The sequence below is a fragment of the Emys orbicularis genome, chromosome 20 (assembly GCF_028017835.1).
Source record: "Emys orbicularis isolate rEmyOrb1 chromosome 20, rEmyOrb1.hap1, whole genome shotgun sequence".
Lineage (NCBI taxonomy): Eukaryota > Metazoa > Chordata > Testudines > Emydidae > Emys > Emys orbicularis.
Genome location: NC_088702.1, coordinates 8,759,384 through 8,775,500, shown reverse-complemented (window position 1 = coordinate 8,775,500; position 16,117 = coordinate 8,759,384). Strand labels below are relative to the sequence as shown.

At 46.7% G+C, this 16,117-nt stretch overlaps 1 protein-coding gene across 1 annotated transcript in view; it reads left to right on the top strand.

Annotated features, from left to right (window-relative positions):
- The first annotated feature begins 7,098 nt into the window (after positions 1-7,098).
- The window catches only part of PIP5K1A (phosphatidylinositol-4-phosphate 5-kinase type 1 alpha), a 40,168-nt gene continuing 31,149 nt past the window's right edge, over positions 7,099-16,117 (top strand). The window contains 3 exon segments of the mRNA XM_065419849.1: positions 7,099-7,118; positions 7,120-7,213; positions 7,216-7,465. Coding sequence (XP_065275921.1) covers positions 7,099-7,118; positions 7,120-7,213; positions 7,216-7,465 — 364 coding nt within the window.

Genomic DNA, 16,117 nt, shown 5'->3' with positions numbered 1-16,117 from the left:
GAGGAAACCACACAACGAAAAGCAGTGTGATCTGGAATGAATAGTCAATTAAATGAATAGGTGGCAAGTTAAAACCTGACTAAAGGAGACACTTCTTCACACAGTGCGTAGGCAGACTGTGGAACCCACTGCTACATGGAGTCGTTAAGGCCAAGAATTTAGCAGGATTCAAAGAGGGATTGGATATTTCTATGGATAACCAGAATATCTAGAGATAGCATAGTTATTGCTAACAACAATTCTGGAAGGGATATTACATCTCATGCTTCCATGTTTAAGCTGATCTCTGACTAATAGGGTACATATACACTGAAAAAAAACCCCACCCCACAGCAGCAAGTCTCAGAGCCCTGGTCTACAGGGCTGAAAACAGCTGTGTGGATGTTCCTGCTTGGGATTTTAAACCCATTTACTGCCAGGGTTGAGTTCTGGTTTTGTTTTTGTTTTTTTGCAGGGTAGACATACCCATAGAGACCAGGATGAGACATACTGTAAAGGGCACATTATCCCACATCTGCTGCTGTGGGGTTCTTACATCTTCCTCTGAAGTAGCTGGTGCTGGGCATTACTGGACAGGTGGGCTTCAAGTCTGATCCAATTTGACAAATCCCTATGTTCCTATGGAATGGAAATGTTTAGCACCAGTCATGGTGGTTGCATGGTTTCTGCCTGGATTTTTTAATCTGTATTATTTGTAGCTGAAGTTTCAGTCACTGAATCCATTAGTGCATATCTGCAGGGGAGACTCGAGGTATAGGTCTGCTGAGAGCAATGGCACCAGAAGGACAGCAGAAGTTGAAGGGAGGGACAGCCAAATATGAGTGAGTGCTGCTGCGACCTGGGGCACAGGGTCTCAATGCCACTCACATTTGGCCCAGCCACCCCTCCGTCATGCTGACGGGATGGCTGGGCCAAGGGAAGGGATTCTGCCTTTATGCCACCCAGTTCTGGTCAGAAGTCAAGGGGGGGGGCCTGCTCACCCCTCTCAATGTACCCCTGCTGTCAAGTTCAGGTTCTCAAAAGTGAGTGGCATGACCCCCCTGTTTAAAAAGTGTGAGGCAATGGCTCTTTGGCCTCCTGTTGCCGGTTCCCATGTCTGGGAGAAGTACATTTCAAGAAAGGACTGAAGTATGGCTAACTGCATCAGGGAGAGGGTTCTAGTCATAGCATTCTCAGGGGACTTTTCATGGGTAAATAACTGGTGCCAGGTGTAATTTTCTAAAGGAGGTCAGGCTTGACACCATGGGAATGAGTCAGTTTCCAGAAACAGTGAAATCCTGACCCCTCTTAAATTTCACAAGTCAATATTTGGCTATCTAAAGAACACAATAAAAACCAGGAAAGAATTTCAAGGTCCTTTTAATACTAACATGACTAAGAGCAAGAGTCCATGGGATGAAACATGCTCTGACAAAAACAGGAAATCGAGTGGTTCACTATGCAGTTGTAGCAGTGAGAGTTCGCCTCATTAGAAAGAGTTTGGTGAAGTCTGGTGGTCCCTAGGCCTGTAAACAGAAGCCTACCTGGAAATCCAGGTCAGATAAATAGGATCATTAGCATGTCTATAGCACCTTCCATCCAAGGATTGTTCTCCGTTTGCCATGTCCCCTGAGGGTAGGAGGAGAAATAATCCTCTTAGTTTGCACAAGGGAGATTCAGGTTAGATATCAGGAAACTTTCGAACTCTAAGGATAGTTAAGCACTGGAATTAGATTCCAAGGGAGGTTGTGGAATCCCTGTCATTGGAGGATTTTAAGAACATTGGAGGTGTTAGACAAACACCTCTCAGGGTGGTCTAGGTATACTTAACTCTGCCTCAGCAGAGGGTGGGGGCGATGGATTAGATGGCGTTTTAAGGTCCCTTCCAGCCCCAAATTCCTATTATTTTATGATCTCAAATTAACCCTGACAGCCCCCAATGTCGGGTAGGTATTATTGCCCGCATTTTACAGCTAGGGAAACTGAGGCACGGAGCAGGGGACAGGACTTGCCCAAAGTTACACTGCGAGTCTGTGGTAGAGATGCGACTAGAACTCACATGGGCAATGTGGGGATAATGGTAAGGCTCCACCTCCCAGGGGGATGAACCAGGTGAATTAAGTAATGTCTGCATAGTACTTGGTCCATGTAAAGTCGAAGTACAATTATTATTCTCTGAGAAGTCTCCTCCAAGATAGACCTGATATCATAGGCAAAGCACCAACGAGAAGCTGGCATCACCACCTGTGTACAGGGCAGCTAGAATGACCAGCTCACAAGAGGAAATGAACTCGACTTAAAAATAACAGCCGTCAATCAGGACAATGTGGGGCCTGCAAGCCCCCTACACAGGGCCTCTTGAAGACAAAGGGCTCCCTGAGAGCACAGGAGCCTGTCTGCATAGAGCTGCCTGCAGGATGCAGATTAGGGTGACCAGATGTCCCAATTTGATAGGGACAGTCCTGGTATTCAGGGCTTTGTCTTGTATAGGCGCCTATTACCCCCCACCCCTGTCCTGATTTTTCACACTTGCTACCTGGTCACCCTAATGCAGATTGTAGTCCAAGCTAGGAGTTTTCTCCTGATTTGCTTGAGGGCAGCAGATGGAATGTGATTTTCTCATAATTACTATGAGCTGAGATTTACCAGTGTTGAAGAGGTGGAAAGGAACAACCAGAAAAACATCCCGGAGTCTGGATTTTGTAGTATAGAAATATCACTTGACATGTAAAATAACTACAATTGCCCCATGGTTTATTGATTATCACCTGTTACAGGACTGGCCCGTCAACAGTCTGATTATACTCTTGTTATGTCGCATTGAAGCAGTCTTCTTATGGAATCAAGATTAGTAGAAATGCTCCTTAATTCACTGGGCCAAGCTACCCTTTCTTTTGTGATTGTTGCTAAAGACGAGAAGATTGGATCTGTCTGAAATCCCCACAGCAGCTGTCATTCCTTCTGTGATGTGGAGCCCTGACAGCCAGCTCTCATGTTTTGCCTGTAGGTGGCAGAAGCTTTCTAATGCCTGCCCACAGAGTCATCCCAAACAGACCTATTATTACCCTGATGTGGGAAATGATAGTATAACCGAGCTGACAGATTGGAAAGGACAGGGGTGTAACGCAATGCTTTGTTTCAAGGCTGGTAGCCTATCTGAGTCACCAGTTAAAATAAAGCAATGCTTAATTTGACAGGGAGCTTTCAAAACAAGGACTCTCCTAGCAGCTGCAAAGGTCCCATTCTGTTTTCACAGCAGAGGGTCTTATCGATGGGGTTTCCCTTATAACACTGACTCAGTTACAAATAACGCATGGCATTTCTGACCTCCATAGTGCTTCATGAATGTCCACTAATTAACAATTCCCTCCTGCCCATGCTGTATAGGGGTTAGGTATGTGTTATTATCCACACTTTGCAAGAAGTGAGAGTAAGGCAGAGAGGTTAAGTGACTTGCCCAAGGCCAGAGATGGAATCAATGTCACAGCTGAAACTAGAACTCAGGAGTTCCTGTTCCGCTACTTCTGTGCTTAGATAACTAAGGTATGCCTCTCTGTCAAAGATAGTGTTGTATAATCTATTGCACCTACAAGGCATCTTTCATCCCCAAATTCTTTGCAATCTTGAATTACTGCCATCATCATTGAAATGCAACCAGCTCTGGGGTGGAATGCAGAAGCTGTTTAACAACTCACAGCAATGCTACATGACAGGCAGTGAAGAAGAATGTCATAACCAAGTGAAACTGCAGTGAGGATTTAGGAAGGCAGAATTTAATAATTCAGATTTACTCAGGAGGACCCCCTTACTTTTGAGTCAAGAGATTTTCAATGCTATACGCACATTGCATGCATGCTTTCACCTGGCACTGCGAGATGACACTGCAGCCTGAGGGTCTTGACATTGCACCAAGACACCATCAAGTCATTGGGACAGCATGATGCACCAGGAAGAACTTTGCACCAAAAGGTGACATGCCACAATTGCATGGCAAAATGACAAGCCACAATGCAACATAACCACATTGAACTCTAGAGGCCATCCCCTAGTTGTGGTCCATGATGAAACTGGGCCAAAATACACTAACATGGCATCCTAGCATGATGACTTGCCATAATGTGACATGACAACTTTGTGTTAAAACACAAGCAGTTAGTGTTGCAAACATTACAATGTCTTGCTGTGTTGCAACATGGCAGCACTGACCCACAGGGGCTGTCATGTAGTATTGTGACAAGCTGGTGTGGTCATGCAGATGGCATGATACCCTGCATAAACACTCTTGTCTTGGCATGACAACATGTCAGACTGACCAGTGATGCAATATAATGTCATTCCTTGTTGCCACATGGCCAAAAGACCACGGTTAGGTATCAGGATATCCTGATGTGACAAAGGGCCATTGCCTATCAATGCAACATGATGTAGTTTCTTGTCAGCACATGACAGCATCCACCAAATGTCCATGGTGTACTGTTGTGGTGTCAAGATGTGTTAAGCGCTTGCCTAGAGATGCAATATGGTTACGTTTCTCGTGGCAAAATGGTGCTGCGATCACAAGGATTTGACTTGGTCACGGAGGTCATGGTATCTATGACATTAACAGAGCTCTGTGACTTTTTTGGCTTCAGCTTCAGCCCCGCGCATGGTGGGGCTCCGGCTGTCAGCCACGCACCGCGGGGCTTCGGCTCCAGTTCCGCGCTGCAAGGCTGGGGCTTCCGTGATTTATTGTTTATTACCCGCATCCTGTCCCTGACTTTTACTAAAAATACCCATGACAAAATCTTAGCCTTAGTCATGATGTGATCCAGTGAGGTCAACACATGACTTGGTGACACGTTGCAAAGAGATAGCGCCAGGACACGACATGACACAGCAACATGGAGAGGTTTAGATGTGATATAGTGATTTGACCTACCATGGCAATGTGATAGATGAGGATATAATAGAAGAAGTGTTTTAGGTGAAATGGTATTTACTCCCTTTGTTTTAAACTGGTTGTGGTTACTGGGTCTCTGATTGCTCTTGGTGAACTCTGTAACTAGAGCAGTACAATATATGAAATCTCCTCTCTTTGACTTGTTGTACTTGGAGGGCCAATGGCAGGCTACAGCAATACACCATTAAACTGTTGTTGTTTAACTTAACATACAATTTGGTCCAAAAATTATACACCAATCATGGGAATTTAGTACCTCCCACTATGAAATAAGGATTAGACTCTTACAAATAGAAAATTCATTCGTATAAACCGCAAATCCCAGATCTCTCAACTCAGCTAGTGATACGGCGAGGTCAGGATGTAACATGCCAAGGCAACGTGACATCATGGCAATGTGGTGGTGAGGTCATGGCATGATATCATGGTTTCTCTAAAGGGAAATCATGTCTTACTAATCTATTAGAGTTCTTTGAAGGGGTCAACAAACATGTGGACAAGGGGGATCCAGTGGACATAACGTACTTAGATTTCCAGAAAGCCTTTGACAAGGTCCCTCACCAAAGGCTTGTACGTAAATTAAGTTGTCATGGGATAAAAGGGAAGGTCCTTTCATGGATTGAGAACTGGTTAAAAGACAGGGAACAAAGGGTAGGAATTAATGGTAAATTCTCAGAATGGAGAGGGGTAAGTAGTGGTGCTCCCCAAGGGTCAGTCCTAGGACCAATCCTATTCAACTTATTCATAAATGATCTGGAGAAAGGGGTAAAAAGTGAGGTGGCAAAGTTTGCAGATGATACTAAACTGCTCAAGATAGTTAAGACCAAAGCAGACTGTGAAGAACTTCAAAAAGATCTCACAAAACTAAGTGATTGGGCAACAAAATGGCAAATGAAATTTAATGTGGATAAATGTAAAATAATGCACATTGGAAAAAATAACCCCAACTATACATACAATATGATGGGAGCTAATTTAGCTACAACAAATCAGGAAAAAGATCTTGGAGTCATCGTGGATAGTTCTCTGAAGATGTCCACGCAGTGTGCAGAAGCGGACAAAAAAGCAAAAAGGGGATAGAGAATAAGACGGAGAATATATTATTGCCCTTATATAAATCGATGGTACGCCCACATCTTGAATACTGCGTACAGATGTGGTCTCCTCATCTCAAAAAAGATATACTGGCACTAGAAAAGGTTCAGAGAAGGGCAACTAAAATGATTAGGGGTTTGGAGAGGGTCCCATATGAGGAGAGATTAAAGAGGCTAGGACTTTTCAGCTTGGAAAAGAGGAAACTAAGGGGGGATATGATAGAGGTATATAAAATTATGAGTGATGTAGAGAAAGTAGATAAGGAAAAGTTATTTACTTTTTCCCATAATACAAGAACTAGGGGTCACCAAATGAAATTAATAGGCAGCAGGTTTAAAACAAATAAAAGGAAGTTCTTCTTCACACAGCGCACAGTCAACTTGTGGAACTCCTTACCTGAGGAGGTTGTGAAGGCTAGGACTATAACAGCGTTTAAAAGAGAACTGGATAAATTCATGGTGGTTAAGTCCATTAATGGCTATTAGCCAGGACGGGTAAGGAATGGTGTCCCTAGCCTCTGTTTGTCAGAGGGTGGAGATGGATGGCAGGAGAGAGATCACTTGATCATTACCTGTTAGGTTCACTCCCTCTGGGGCACCTGGCATTGACCACTGTCGGTAGACAGGCTACTGGGCTGGATGGACCTTTGGTCTGACCCGGTACGGCCGTTCTTATGTTCTTATGATGCAGTGAGGTCAGCACATCACACAGTGACAGCGGGATAAGGTCAGGATGCATGGGGCTGGGACGATATGGAAAAGGCGGGACATGATATGTTCTGGCAACACGGGGAGGTGAGAGGTGAGGTGCCACAATGAGGTCAGGACACGTGGTGTCATGACTTGATGAGGTCAGGACATGCGGTGCTACAGGGACATGATGTGACGATGAGGTCAGGACATAAGACGCCATGACAACGGGGTGAGGTCGAAGCACCGTGGCAACACAAATGAAGACATGACAAGCCATGTTATGTTACCATGGCAACATTCCGGCATCACCATGATGTGCCAGGCCCACCCCTTGACATCATACTGGAGGGGGTTATCATTGTTTTTATGACCTCCTCCACTGTCATGTGACCCATGGCGGCTTCCACTATAGCTTCCCCCTCCGCGCGCATGCGCTGTAGCCAGCTCAAGAGGCGCCCAGCTCCCCGAGTTTAGGAATAACAGGCGGTGGCCGCAGCCCGGCCTCGCCCCCTCCCTCCCATCCACGCTGAGTGGTTCGGTCCGCAGCCGGCCGGGCGAGTCCAAGTCGGAGGGAGCGACCCAACCTGTCTAAGCCCGAATGGTGCGGTCCTGAGCCGCGGGCGGAGCGGGCGGCACCAAGTGAGGGGCCCCCGGGGGAGGGAGGAGCTGCCGGCGGCCAGTGGAGCAGGGAGAAGCTCCAAGATGGCGTCGGCCGGCCCCGAGTCTGGGGGCAGCAGCAGCAGCAGCGCCGGCATCGCGGGTAAGGGGGGCCCGGCGGGGCGGGGGGGGGCTGTAACCTCCCCAAAGGGGCGGGGGAAGGGAGGAGGGACCCGCTGTGTGGAGACCTGGGGGGCGCTGGGGGCCGAGGCCCCTGTAGGGGTGGATGTGGGGGTGGGGGAGCTGGGCGGGAGCTGAATCGCCCCCTCCCGCGTGGCTCTGCTCCCAGAGCCTGGGGGCCGAGGTGTGACCCTCCCCCCCCCTTTCTTGGGCGGGGGGTCGCCTCTGTAGCGGGGGCTGGGGTTTGCAAGCACTTCGCTTGTGGGGCTCTGGCTGGGGATGCCCAGGGGTCTGGTGCTGAGGGCAGGTGCTGGGTGATGCTCGGCGAGGTGCTTCCAGCGTCCCCCGCGCTGCTCTGGGCTGGGGGGCGGGGGTAGCCTGGCTGTGTGCAGAGACCGCTCGTCGGGGTGCTTTGGGACCCTACGGGAGCACGCCCGGTGCTGGGGGAGGGTAAATTATCATCAGACTTGTTTTAGGAAGAGGCTCCATCCCTGGGAAGCCAAGGCAAAGATTCCCCTAGTCCTTTCTCTGTTTACCAGGGTGTGAAGGCGTTTGTCACTGTTAAAACAGCAGTGACAAACACCTTCGCACCCTGGAAGTCCTGGTCTCTTCTCTTTATTAACTCGAGCTGAACCAGGAGTGGTGTTGACAGGAGCAGGAAGGAGCTCTGAATGCTGTTGCTAAACCTGGTGATGGAGGCTTGTAATAGTAAAAATGGGGTTGTGGCAGCTAGCCACCCCTGGGAGACAAAGGGGCAGATACTTAGCACTCACACACATCTCCATGTTGCATCTTCAGAGCACTTCACCGACACTAAGGCTATGGCTACACTGGCACTTTACAGCGCTGCAACTTTCTCCATCAGGGGTGTGGAAAAACACCCCCCTAAGCGCAGCAAGTTACAGCGCTGTAAAGCACCAGTATAAACAGTGCCCCAGCGCTGGGAGCTAATCCCCTCGTGGAGGTGGAGTACCTGCAGTGCTGGGAGAGCTCTCTCCCAGCGCTGGCGCGCGACCACACTCGCCCTTCAAAGCGCTGCCGTGGGAGCGTGTTGGAGTTTCGAGTGTAGCCACGGCCTAATTCTTGCAGTATCACTGGGTGGGGTGTTACTGAGCGCATGGGTCTCCTAATAACAAGCCAAACCAAACACCTCTCTATAGCCTGTGGCTGTAGTGCAAGTTAACTTTTTAAAAAGGCCTTTAGTTTACATTCCAAACGATCACTCAACCCTTTGTGATCTGTTGACGTATGTATCCTTTGTTTAGCATTTACTGCACAGGCTTTATAATCTTTCCACCTTCTCCTCTTCCTCTTGCCCATTGCTTGTGGATTTGTCTGCACTAAACTACTTTGGGAAATCTCCCAGAGTGGTAGCAATGGTGGAAGCTCTAGTGTAGACAGGGCACTAACATCTTTGTCACAATGTCATCTAGAGCTGTTCTAAGCAGCATTAACAAAGCAGTAAAAATGCTGTCTACACTAGTGCTCCTACTGTTGCTGCCACTTTACCAAAAAAAAGTCTAAGGGTATGTCTTCACTAACAACATTAAAGTGCTGCTGCGGCAGCGCTTTAACGTGGCTGTTAAAACCACCCCCATGAGGGGAGTAGCTATCAGCGCTGTAGCACTGTCTGTACTGCCACTTTACATCGCTGAAACTTGCAGCGCTGGGGGGGGGGGGTGAAGTAAAGTTGCAGCACTGTAAAGTGGTGGTGTAGACAGGCACAGCCTTTGGGACAAGTGATGGCCATTAAGCCTTTGACTGTCCTGTAGTGTGGATTTTAAGATTTTCTATTCTTTGACTAACTAGCAAATGCTGGCTTAGACCAGTAATTGTCCCCCCTGTTTCAAATGACAATTGCCTTATCTCGTGATCTTATTGCTGTGCCACAGGAGGATGCAAACTCTGGTCCTGAATTCAGCAACCCTCTCCTCAAGGATTTAAGGGTATCTTGGTTCTCTCGCCAACAAACGCTTGCAGGCACCTCAGGAGCAGCATTGTCAGGCTCCAGAGGAAGCAGAATACAGCTTTCCTTAGGCAGAATGAGCACAGTAGTTGGATATTTAAAATGGCTTGGTAGCTTGGATGTGGAGAGTGCGCTTCCTCCCCACAATACAACTAAAACCACTTAAAGACTTGGCATGGTTATTAGGGGGCTAGCCACATTCCAGAGTGGCACATGTTACTATTTACCCTCTGGCATATTACTCAATTACTGGCTTCTCTCTGCATACATAAAGGGGATGACTGTTTCTGAAACTTGTTCCACCCTTTCCTCCTTAAAGTCCAGTCATGCGGAGTTTCCCCCACCCTCTCTGCAGGACATGGAGATGTTGCCTCCTTGTTTTTGGTTTTTTTAACTATGTATGGAAACACCCAAGACTGGAGGATCACATCTTGTTGCTTTCACTTTGAAGTGGGACAACACCTGCCAAAAGTAGCAGTGTGAGACTTCAGATGCTTGGTTCTTTCTGTGTTCACTGCAGTAGCCACTCCATAGATATAGTTCCACCTGAGTTTTCATTGTAACCTTGAGTTCGGGCCCCTCTCTCAAATCTCCAAACAAAGGACTATAGCCTCAGATCTAACCTAATTTTGAGAGTGGAGGTAGAATTTTTCTGACCGATTTGAAGTTAATTGCACAAGGGGGTTCTGAATTATGGTAAACTCCGCAGCTGCTGCCTTCAGAGCTGGGCTCTCAAGGCAGAACAGAAGTAAGTATGGCAATCTTGCAACCTCCCTACAACAGCTTTGGGATCCCCCCACGGTTACACCACCATGAAATTTCAGATATAAACACCTGAAATCGTGAAATTGACTGATTTTAAGATCTGGTGGCCGTGAAATTGACCAAAGTGAACCATGAATTTGGGAGGACCCTAACTATTGGAGTCCTAAGCCTCCATTTTAAAAAGTCTCTTGCCCTTTTCCTCACAGAGCTAAACTTCAAAACCCAGGATGGATTGATTTAAATCACCAAGTGGAAAAGCTCAATTTAACTTATAAATGTTAAGGAACTTTTCCATTTGTACTTCAGTTATTTTCTTAAGAAGGGTAACAATTAAAACATGCTGATTTACAACTAAATAGAGCCTTTACACTAGATTTGGTACATCTTTTTGCTACCTAGGAAGGTACGCTATAAATATATGCACTTATTTAAGCAGTCGTATATAGTTTGATATTTTCAGATTTTTATTAATTTTACATTTTTAACTTTTTAGAAAAAGGTGAATGACATACTGCTTATTTACTAGATAATTAACTTTTTGCTCTTGATTTGTGTCAAGCAGCATTAGGATGGTAACTGGAATTTAATTAAACACACAAAACCACATATCAAATTTATTTTTATTTAAACAAGCCCTTAACGCAGCACGTGATCTGTTGTGCCATATTTGTAAAGGTTGACCTCCAAAGTTAGATGTTTTTGCCCTGATTCTTTCTTCATATAAAAAAAGCAGTCTTTAACTCAAGTTTTGATAGGGGCTCATGGATTCAACATATATATATTTTTTAGATAAATGTTTTAAGAGATTATAGGTTTTCGCCTTAATATGTATTAAATTCAGATTTGTTTTAAACATTCATATTTAAAAAGAAAAACATTGTTATATTTTATCTAAATTATAAAATCTGATTTTTTTTGTCCCCCCCCCCCCCCAAATCGATTTGTATCCACCCTGTCAAAATCTAAAATGATCTGTAGTGGGTAGTCAACAATGTGAACATAAGAATGGCCATACTGGGTCAGACCAAAGGTCCATCTAGTCCAGTATCCTGTCTTCTGACAGTGGCCAATGCCAGGTGCCCCAGAGGGAATGAACAAAATAGGTAATCATGAAGTGTTCCATCCCCTGTCACCCATTCCCAGCTCCTGAATGCTCTTGTAAACTGCACACTGTTGTCTCACCCTGGTCTAAACTTGCACTTTCACTTTTGCTACCATTTAATATAGCTACAATGGTGGGAAACTGAAGAAAAACCTAGCGCAGAAAAACGTCATGAGCTTATGTTTGCAATACACATGCTGGCATTGGCCAAATTGCCCTGTCCTTTAAGACAGAGAGGAGAGATGGTACCAGGTGATTTAAAAGAACAAAGTAGTGTGTTTGCTTTTCTAAGCAAAATACAAACAGGTCTGTCAAGCTGGAAGTTTCTTCTTTGGAAGATTCTTTAGAAAGAAGAGCATGAAAATACAGGAAAAGTTTTATCACCTGGCATGGTGGGGGAATGGGGGGTGCTGGTTAGTCAAAAATTCCAGTTAACTAATGGAGGGAGGGGGTTGGGGCACGGGCTGTGTGTGTGTGTGTGTGTGTGTGTGTGTGTGTGTGCAGGGTGTGGACTCTGGGAGGAAGTATGGGTGTGGGAGGGGGCTCGGGGCAGGGCGTTGGGGTGCAGGAGTGATTTCAGGGTGCCGGATCTGGGCAGCGCTCAGCTTGGGTAGCTCCCCGCAAGTGGCGACATGTCCCTGCTGTTCCTAGGTGGAGGCGCGGCCAGGAGGCTCTGTGTGCTGCCTCTGCCCGCAGACGCTGTCCCCCCAGCTCCCATTGGCCGTGGTTCCCAGCCAATGGGACCTGCGGAGCCAGCATGCGGGGCGGGGGCAATGCATGCAGCCCCTGTGACCGTTCCTCCGCCTAGGAGCAGGAGGGACATGTCGCCACTTCCGGGGAGCCAGGTAGGGAGCCTGCCAGTCCCGTGCCAACCAGACTTTTAATGGAGATATCAGAGATGGTGGTTTCTAGAGCTTTATGGTTGGTAAAATGCTGGATAACACAGCTTTTACTGTACGATGGTTTGTGGTGTTACGATAGCACCATTTCCTGAATTTCTTAAACTTGAGCCCCCTTTTGGAAAACACAGCCTTTAATGCTGGCATGTGTTGTTAAAGGGCAACCCATCTTAACTTCTTCATCTTCCATGCCACTCCAGCTAGTCCCTCACTTCTGGAAAATAATGGGCTCTGAAGCCTTTTATTTCTAGGTGACTGGTTCAATTACAACCCAGGTTAGTAGGGACTGAAAGTTGTTACTGCTTTGTCTGTATGGTTGTCTTTGTCCAGATCACACTAGACCGGCATCTGCCCACTACCGTTGACAATTTCGGCAATAGAGGCCAAGGACTAAGCTTTTTCCTCTTACCCTTAGTGTTTCTCTCCACGTGAAAATCCGGAATAAGGTAGGGTGGGTATTTAAAGTGGATTATTATCTGTTTCTGATTAACCCTGTATATGAACACTCTTATTCCAGAATAAGCATGCTTTATCTGAATTAGTCTAATCATGTGGACTAAGCTAATTTGGAATAAGGCACACTTATTTTGGAATAAAGGCTTTTCTACACATAAACCACTACAGTGACACAGCTGTGCTGTGTAGCGCTTCAGTGAAGACGCTACCTATGCCAACAAGAAGGGTTCTCCTGCTAGCGTAGGTAATCCACCTCCTTGAGAGGCAGTAGCTAGGTTGACAGAAGAATTCTCCCATCCATCTAGCGCTGTCTACACCAGGGTTAGGTCAATTTAACTGTGTCGCTCAGGGCTGTGGATTTTTCACACCCCCGAGCAACATAGTTGTACTGACCTAATTTCATAGGGTAGACGAGCCTAAGTGGAATTAATCAGGAGTATCTCCCTGGGTAGATGAGGCCTTAGATGTGGGCCCCTCCAGCTCAGGACCAAAGCACATTGACACTGCTGCTTGTGCAGTATCTCTTTGGTGATGCAGAGCTTCACTCTAGGGCTGTCAGTTTCACTTTTGACAAAGACTAGATGCAATGAAAACCAGAAAATGTGACACAGATATTGTAGGTAGTTCTTGATCTTTGTTGATTACTTTGTAATATCACAATTATAACACCATTAAATATGTTGTTAAGGTGTTTTATAATCCCCACTCACTCTCCCTTGTTCTAAAAGCCATAGCACTCAGGAGACAGAAAATGGCATTTTAGATGTAGCCTAAATTCTATTCTGCTGGAAAATGACAATTTGCCTCCCCAAAGTGGGGGAAAAAACACATGGCCTGAACACATGACAAGGGACCAGTGAGTACCCCGATTTCTAATCCCAACTCCCTCTGTGGCCTTGGTTGAGTCACTTAACCTGTCAGCATAAATTCCTTGTCTGTAGAATGGAAATAACAGCTCTGTGAAGTAAATGTGCAAGTGTTGTGAGGATAGTCTAGAAAGCGTTCCTGTCAGAATGCTCATGATTTCAGAAGGGCTGAACTGTCTTCTGCAGATACTGAAGTCTGCCACTGTGTCTCGAGGAGCCAAGAAACTTAAGAGATCCTTTCCGTGGGAGATGGAATGTGGTTTTCTCCTTTTAGAAACAACACATTTACATTACTTTCACATCTAGCCTTTGTAATTAAATAGCTTTTTGTTGCGGCACTTGCTGGTTGACTCGTACCAGGATTTAATTGTACTGTTTCATACTTACATAATGCTCTTCATCTTCAAAACATTATAATGCTTCTTACCGAACAATCGCCAAACCCAGCCTCCTGCCTGCGTGGTGGTATTCCCACTTTACAGATGGGGAAACTGAGGCAGAGAGTATTGGCAAATCACTTCACTACAGGGGAGTGTGTGTAAGAGTCAAAAGAACGGCCATACTGGGTCAGACCAAAGGTAGTCCAGTATCTTGTCTTCCGACAGTGGCCGATGCCAGGTGACCCAGAGGGAACGAACAGAACAGGCAATCATTAAGTGATCCATCCCCTGTCGCTCATTCCCAGCTTCTGGCAAACAGAGGCTAGTGTCACCATCCCTGTCCATCCTGGCTAATAGCCACTGATGGACCTATCCCCCATGAATTTATCTTGTTCTTTTTTTAACCTTTTATAGTCTTGGCCTTCACATCATCAGCCAGGATCAGAAGTCAGTGGCTTTTAGCTCCCTGTCCTTTGGAACACTCCTCTCGCCTTAAGAATTTCCATGGCTTGCTTCAGTCACAAAGGCTGTCTGCTCCACATCTGTGAACCATTCATTGAGGTCTCTTGTCCGTCCTTCGCTTGCTCCCCACAATGCCATGTGCATAAATCTTGTATTTATTTGGAAAGTCATGTGATACAGGACGCTGGCGTTGCATAATTCTGATTAACATACGATTTTCCCACTTTACTGCAAAATGATCTTCACTTCTATCTTGAGCTCAGCCAAAGCCAGCAACAAATGCATTGTACAATCCAAAGTTTGCAGGGCCGGTTTACTGGTGGTAGAAAACCTTAATCATCCACTCTAGCTGTTCATGAAACCTTAGCTGCTAAAATCAGCAACGGGGCAAGGGCTTGTGGTGTTGAGGGAAATAGCAAGATGTCCATCAGAAAGTCCTTTTTTAATGTGTGGTGTTCTCACGGAACTAAAAACCGTTTTATTTGCCACTATACATGCACTTGAGAACAATGATCTTTTCTAAGCATTGCTCCGGGGCTAGTGATCAGAAAACAGGAAAAAAGAAAGGTCTGTTAGGTTTCTATAGAACACTTCCCCTGCCCCCCCCCCCCCCCCCCCCAAGGCCTGATCAGGGCTGTAACCAAGGTGGGGCAGCTGCCCAGGGCACAAAGTTGCGGGGGTGGAAAAGTGAGGCGGGGAGGTCATGTGGGGTCACATCCCCCCCCCCCTTAGATTTTTGCCTTCCATTTAGCATAGTGGTTTTCAAACTGTCGGGTGCACCTCCCTAGGGGGGCTTGCCCTACAGTTTGAAAACCTGGCAGGAGCCAGCGGATTGGAAGCTGGTGGAAGCTGCTCAGGCCCCAGCTCTCCGCACTGTAGGAGCCAGGGCACTGGCTGGCTGCCCAGCAGCCCTCCCTCTCTGCATGGCCAGGTGCTCCCCAGGCAGGGCAGGCTCAGTGGGCAGGGGCCGGCTCCAAGGGGCATCGCCAAGCAGCGCCAGACTCTTGAGGGAGAGGCAAGAGCCCATCGGGATGCAGCTTGGAGCTGTGCCGCGTGCCCTGGCTGGGGAGTACCCAGCCATGCAGAGGTGGCACAGCTAGGGCACACTGTCCCACAGTGCGGACAGCCAAGGGCCTAAGTGAGCTAGGCAGCTCCCCTCAGCGTCTGATCTGCCAGCAGGTGACAGTTTTCAAACTGGAGTGTGCCTTTTGAAAACCTTTGTGCTAAATTGAAAGCAGAAATCTGGGGGGGCATGTGATCCTGTGTGCCCCCCCTCCCCTGTGTTGCCTTTAAGGGGTGCAAATATGCTTGTTTGCCCCGTGTGCGAAAATGCCTAGTTACAGCTCTGGGCCTGATCCTAAACCCAATTAAATCAGTGCAAAGACTCCCACTGACCTCAGTGGGTTTTGGTTCAGGACCCAAAATAGTTAGTTGCCGATAAGTATCTCTGTTCCTCGGTTTGTTACTGTAACTATCTCCAACAGCGAGTTTATAATTCCTGTGTTCCAGTAGGTTTACAATGCTCACTTACTAACATGAGCACGGAACTTCTCTCCACATCTCCTTAAGGTTTGTGGGTGAAGTTTGAAAACCTGTTGGTTTCCACCACCCCACCCCAACTTGCCAAATCTCTGTGCAATAATGCAGTAAAAGTCCATGTTTCCTTCTATTTCTGGATGTCTTGATGTCTGAGCTCAACTCTCTGTATTAGGTATTTATAAAGTGCCTGTTGCTGTAGT